At 40.5% G+C, this 6,206-nt stretch overlaps 1 protein-coding gene across 2 annotated transcripts; it reads left to right on the top strand.

Annotated features, from left to right (window-relative positions):
- The first annotated feature begins 4,025 nt into the window (after nt 1–4,025).
- Nucleotides 4,026–5,275, top strand: LOC128732479 (uncharacterized). Of its 2 annotated transcripts, XM_053825736.1 has the most exons (3): nt 4,026–4,119; nt 4,205–4,369; nt 4,448–5,275. In XM_053825736.1, exons 2-3 carry the CDS (start codon nt 4,295–4,297, stop codon nt 4,994–4,996), a joined length of 624 nt encoding a protein of 207 aa, XP_053681711.1. In that variant the 5' UTR covers nt 4,026–4,119; nt 4,205–4,294; the 3' UTR covers nt 4,997–5,275. The 2 variants fall into 2 exon arrangements, with proteins under 2 accessions (XP_053681711.1, XP_053681712.1); XM_053825737.1 differs by lacking the exon at nt 4,026–4,119 and having other exon boundaries at nt 4,126–4,369.
- Nucleotides 5,276–6,206: the final 931 nt, after the last annotated feature.

Here is a 6,206-nt window from a genome sequence, read left to right as displayed (position 1 = left end):
TTAAATGGAGGCGACTGCTTGAATCAGCACGAGCTACCCCGGCTTTAGGCTACTGACGTTGACTCTGATATATTGTGTCATCCACGTTTATCGTACGCAACTACCGACCAATAAGTTTAATCTAACTAATTTTTCTAACGGGACAACGTAACTATATCAGTAAATATCAATAATAGCGAAACCTTACTGATACTTAGTGATATTATTGCTTACTGATAACTATCAGTAGTTAATGATAGTTTTCCCATCCCTAGACCGTGGCATCACGTTGGTCAACGCCGCCTGCAAGGTGCGCTCCCAGATTTTGCTGCGTCGTCTATTCCCAATAGCAAGAGAATTCGGAGGGCAGTATCCGGCGAGCTTTATGGGGGCCCGTGCTACTACGGATTAAACTTTTACTCTCCGACAAATGCTCCGAAAATGTCGAGAGTACAACGTGTTTACGCATCATATTTTCGTGTATTTCAGGGCCTCATACGATACAGTTGAACGCGAAAAGCTATGGCAGATGGGGCTGCGGCAAGGGGATGGACCGTCCTGTATGTTATTTAACATCGTTATTGAAGGTGTGATCCGGAGAGCAGGCACCGAAACAACATAAATGATCTTCAGTAAGAGCAGCCAAATGCTAGCTTTCGCAGGCGACCCCGAAACCATTACTAGAAGCCTTAGGACGGCGGAGACAATCTACGCTAGACTAAAAACGGAGGCTAGGGTTACAATTCAATGCGTTGAAAACCAATTATATGGTAGGAAGAAGCTCTAGAGAAAATAACGTTTGCCTCCCACGGACAGTGACGATTGACGGCGATGAACTGGAAGTGGGTGATGAGTTCGTATAATAGGGATCTCTGGTTACCGCCGAGTAAGAACATTCAATGACGCATTCTAGCTGGAAGTCAAGCCTACTTTTCCCTCCGCAAGATGATTCGATCATATCATGCGCCGCTGTACAAAGCTGACGATGTACAAAACGCTAAACAGACTGGTAATCCTCTATGGACGTGAGACAGTAACTTTACAGATTATTGGTGTTGGGAACGTTGTGGCGGTCTATATTTGGCAGAGGCACTACTACTTGGAGGCACTACTTGGAGAGATTCACATCATACACCTGGGGAAAGTCGGGAGACTACGGTGGGCCGGCCACGTCGCTGGGATGCCGGACGACTGTGCAGTGAAATCCGTTCTCTTCAAGAACCCCACCAGCATCAAGAATGGAGGGCTCCAACGTGTTGTATGGCTTGACCAGTTTGAAACCGACTTGCGTGTGTCGAGACGATAAACGAATTGGCGACGAGTAGCCCAAGACCGAGTACAGTGAAGTGGAGTTCTTGATACGGCAAGAGCCACCCCAGGTGTCTGCTGGTAGAAACAAGTAAGAGAAATACTGAACAGCTGAATAAAAATACTGCAATCCAGACACTGATGGCGCCATTGCGGGTGCTATCATCGTGGGCTTCAATAAAAGAAATTACATGCATACAAGAGATAACAAGAGATAACTTTTAAGTGAAACAAAAAGTAGAATCTGTTGAATTAATAAATCTGGTTATAATCAGTTGGTACCGATTACATTGTAAGTTAACAATGAAATGGTTAATGATGTTTAAATGAAGTGTCATCTGCTTGCATCAACAAACCGGAAGGCTCCTAATTTTCACCGCAATCTAAAAATTTGTGTAACGATGGATAGGCTGCAACATATTTTAGTAGTTTATCATGTATCATTAATTACAAGCTTCGTAACAAACTTTCGCATCCACTGTTTCGCTAATTCTACGGCCTACGGAAGTAGATAAGAACTGAATTCGAAGAGATACGATTGATAACCGTACAGCCAATGTTTGCCAGGGCACTTATAAAACAATGCGATTGATCGAGCTTTATTTCCTTTCCTATTTTTGATACGCGAACGACAATTCACTTTGTTTAAGTCCTGATTCGGGATTTGTTTTCATAACATGTTTGATGATGCTAATTGGAGCATTCAATTTGGACATTAGCTTGGCTTTGAATCCTTTGAATAGATTCTTTTGATGGTTGTTTGGAACTTGGAAGACCTGTGAATTCTCAGCTGTGAATAGGTTTAGTGCAAATGTGTTTTAAGCAAATTGGGATAATTTGACATTTTCTCAGTCAACTGAAAACTATGTATTGTCCAAGGGGTCGGACACTCAGCACATAGTGCCCCGGCACTGCAGAGATAGCAAACGGCACACCTCTAAAGCCTTATAAAAATAACATTTATAGGGCTTTACACACCTCCGGGTTAATTTTACATATGAAATGGGAGCACTGCCAGTTGTCAAAATCATCTCGCACGGTTGCCAGATCTATCAGATTTTAACGAATTTAACAAATCTTCCAGTTCGGCACTTTCGGTACAGCACCGGCACAGTTCGGTTCGTTTCAAGTCGCCTAACATAAAAACGGCTGTGCCGAGTGACCGACCCCTTGGTATTGTCTGTTGTTTCGTTTTTTATGTTGTTTAGAGCTTTAGATATATGGAATTTCGCCTGTTTGGGGACGCGATAGGTAACTTTTTCGACACGTACAGAGTGGTCGTGCGATTCTGAGTACACTTAGGTATCAGGCTTTCACTTTAATCTGTAGACTTCGTACGCGGTTTTTGCCGCCACACCGCATCAACTATTAGAAGCATATAATTTCCTACAATATATTTCTTATATCGCGTGATAAAGATAATAATAAATACTAGTTTAAAATTGTAAAAAATTGTAATAAGTAGCCAGTTTCATCCATGTTACCGAGAGTTATGAATGAAGCTAAATATTGACTTATTTTACCCCACCACCATCTTTCGGTTAGTAGTATTTATGTTTAAACGTACTATTCGTACTATACTATGAAATACACCATCTACAGGGATGAGACATTGTCGCGGTTACGATTTAGCAACACTCCCTACAGCCGGCTGTCTGGAGTTTAAATTGCTATAAATACTTTTACCTAATATATAACTCTCTGCTTAGACTTAGTAATAGTGTGAGTACTCATTCAAATTTTTCATTGGAACAAATATATTCTCAAAACTATAATAAATGAAAAAATTAAATATGATCGAATGAATAATGAATAGACGAAAAACATACCTAAAATTCTACATTTTATAAAAAAACAAAAAAGCAACGATCGCATCACTTATCAAGGTGAATCCTGATCCAACAAACCCAACCTTACTAGCAAAACTCCTTCCTGTAATCTTTGTAGGGATGCAGAGGTTAACACGGTCCCTAGAACAGCAAAGATTGCACTAACATTCCTTCCCCGTTCCCACCTGATTGCAAGGACGTGGCCGGCGCAATTATTGATCATTACTATGTCGAATCACTGAATTTTGCACAATGAGAATGATCGGTAAATCCCAACCACATTCATTTGATTCATTGTGCAATTTCACTGGTTCTGGTCAATCACTGAGTGCAACCATTGATATGTGCAATCAGTCTAAGCTAAGCTAAGCTACATGTGCTCCACCTTTCAAACCTCCGTTGCATAGGATCCAAACTCTGCGCCCAGAGTGATACTCTTTGCTGAACTTTGCAGAAAAAACAGCAAATCAATAGAGATAGAGGAATACTTACTTCAGCAATATTATAAATTACAATCAACTCTAAGAGTGACTCATACATAACTTGTAGGAATTATGCTTGGCTGAGGCGGAACAGTCAAAATAGCAAAATCGAATCACAACTGTTATAGAGACTGTGGATTACAGAGGCGACAAGGCACTCAAAAACCGCTAAATTTTAAATCAAAACGAAGAGTACCATCACAAAGAAAGGTAACTCTCCGTTTTGATTCAAAATTTAGCGGAATTTGAGTGTCTTGTCGCCTCTGTAATCTAGAGTCTCTGTAACCACTGTGCGCGTCTTCCCTGACTGTGGATTCGCGTTAAATTTACATACACAGCGATGTTGCTTCAATGCGTGAAACTTCATCACTGCTTGGCTTGCGGGTTAGTGGTTAGTGTTAGATATACTTCAGCTTGTGTCGGAAGCGGTTCGTGCTTTGTGCGTACTCCGGCCGGGTTCCATTCGTGCATAGTGCCACAGGCACTGATAGGTGAATTATGATTTTCCTTTATCGGCCTCGGTGAGTCACACCCACATGGCATAAACATAAACAATCTGATGAAATTGAACTTCAACTTATCGTTTCCATTTGCCGGTCCTCCTAGCTGGTTCAGTTCAATTCAATTCATTGCAAACCACTAAACCAGCGAAGCGCGAAGTATTGCGTATTTTAGGTGAAAAAAAGTGAAGTAAAAATGTCCGAATCAACTCGTATCCACTGGAATAATCTTTTTCGTTCGCCTAAACAGCGACTAATGCTGGCTCAAATGGTGAGTTTTTTGGGGTGCGTTCACGAAATTGTATGATTTATAAAGGTTTTCTTCTCGCGTTTTTTTTTTTTTTGAAAGATTACCGGCATTATTATTATTGGACTTGAACATCCTAGACCACTATACCGGAGCAATGTTACTGTAGCTGATTTTATCCTGTTCTTTCTTGCACTGAGTGCAACTCTGGGTACACTGGTTAGACTGGCAGATGTTCTGCAGGAAAACCATCCGATCAGGAAAGTATTCGGAGCGACCCTGTGGTTCCGGATGGAGCTTCGTTTCACCGGACTGGCGGCGGCAGTATTGCATTGCTTTGCCTGGGCCGTACTGCTGGCAGCGATCGGTGCCCTGCGGTACCCGGTGCTGAGTATCATTGGCAGCGTTTTCGGTTTCATAGCCAGTGTGCTGTACCTAATCGACTGGTGGCAGCTTTTCCAGGAACGACCCGTACCGAGAGGTGAAATCGGAATCGAAGAGGGACAGCAGTCGCCAATGGATACAGGGGATCACGTCGAGGGAAAGTATCTCGCCGTAAATCTGGCATCCGTTCCGTTGGTTCACCAGTTTGGTGAGTCTGATAAGATCAACAAAGATCCACGGAACGTGCAGCCTAACAGCTACATATAATACAGGTGCCTTTTGGAGGTTGACTTGAAAGCTTGAATATAAAATATTCATATACATACAAGAACTAAAGATAACACTTCCTATTTACTTTTAAGTTGAATCTGTTGGATTACACAGTTTGGCTGTAATCAACTTTCAATGTTTAGTTTCTATTGGATGACGCATGGCGAAATTCCACAAAACTTATGCTATTATAACCATTATAACACAGTTCTCACGAACCCATACAATTCTGTTTCTAGATAAGCAGAGAAACGGAGAATAAAAATATACAAATTACATTACACAAACATTTCAGTATTTTGCAATTTATTTAAAAAAATGTCCTTCCTTATCCTATTGAAAAATATTTATCAAAAAGCGAATGGTACGTGACAGCTTATAAGTTTTAGGATCAAGTATAAAAATAAAATCTGAAAGTACCCATGTCAAGTTCCAGTTTCGATTGTTTTAATACTTATAACTCAAACTTGTGCGCACTTTTAGTCAGTCAATCTAGTGATATAAAACCAAAAAAAAAACTCGGTGAAACTTTTACGGGAAATACATATGGACATTAGTTGATTAAATAATAATCGATTTTGCCAAACGTGGCCTTCTTTGATTGGATGTAGTGCAAAAATCTCTTATACTGACGGGTTGCGTACGAAAAGAGCCATTAAATATTTGTTTGTATTTATTAACAAAGACAACCGGCGCCGACTGCGCTTCAACTCGTTCGTTCAGTGTGCGCTTGTGCCTGTACGCGTGGGACACCCGAAACCATGCACTGTGGGTTGAGTAATTCAGTGGTTTTTCAATTTCAAACTTTTCTTCAAACTTCAATATTAGATATTAATTAATATAGTTGCAGCATTCTAATGTTGAAATGTTATCCAAAGTTGCGTAAAGTTTGCATAGTGCTTTAGTAATGATTGTAACTAGAATGCGGTGAATACATAACCTCAACGTTGCTTTTAAGTAATTAACAATGTTTTGAACAAAACTGCTAAAAAGTAATGTGATTGAGCGGTAAACTGTCTGTGAGTAGCGACATTGCACAAAGCACTCAATCCCTTGTTATCGGCCTAATGTTATTGCAATCGCTCCTGATGATGTGTGTGAGATAGGTACGTGTGGAATATCAAATTTCATTTGACTGCTAGGCAGTTTTGTTATTTTATTGAAACTGTTTATTTTGTTTTTTTTGCCGGCTCCAAACCATGTTTGC

This window comes from Sabethes cyaneus, chromosome 1 (assembly GCF_943734655.1).
Source record: "Sabethes cyaneus chromosome 1, idSabCyanKW18_F2, whole genome shotgun sequence".
Lineage (NCBI taxonomy): Eukaryota > Metazoa > Arthropoda > Insecta > Diptera > Culicidae > Sabethes > Sabethes cyaneus.
This window is presented reverse-complemented; position numbering and strand designations above follow the sequence as displayed.

Coding starts and splice junctions, on each gene's coding strand:
- LOC128732479 (XM_053825736.1), top strand. CDS start 4,295: ATGTCCGAATCAACTCGTATCCACTGGAATAATCTTTTTCGTTCGCCT. Junction 4,370..4,447: donor GACTAATGCTGGCTCAAATG/GTGAGTTTTTTG, acceptor TTTTTTTGAAAG/ATTACCGGCATTATTATTAT.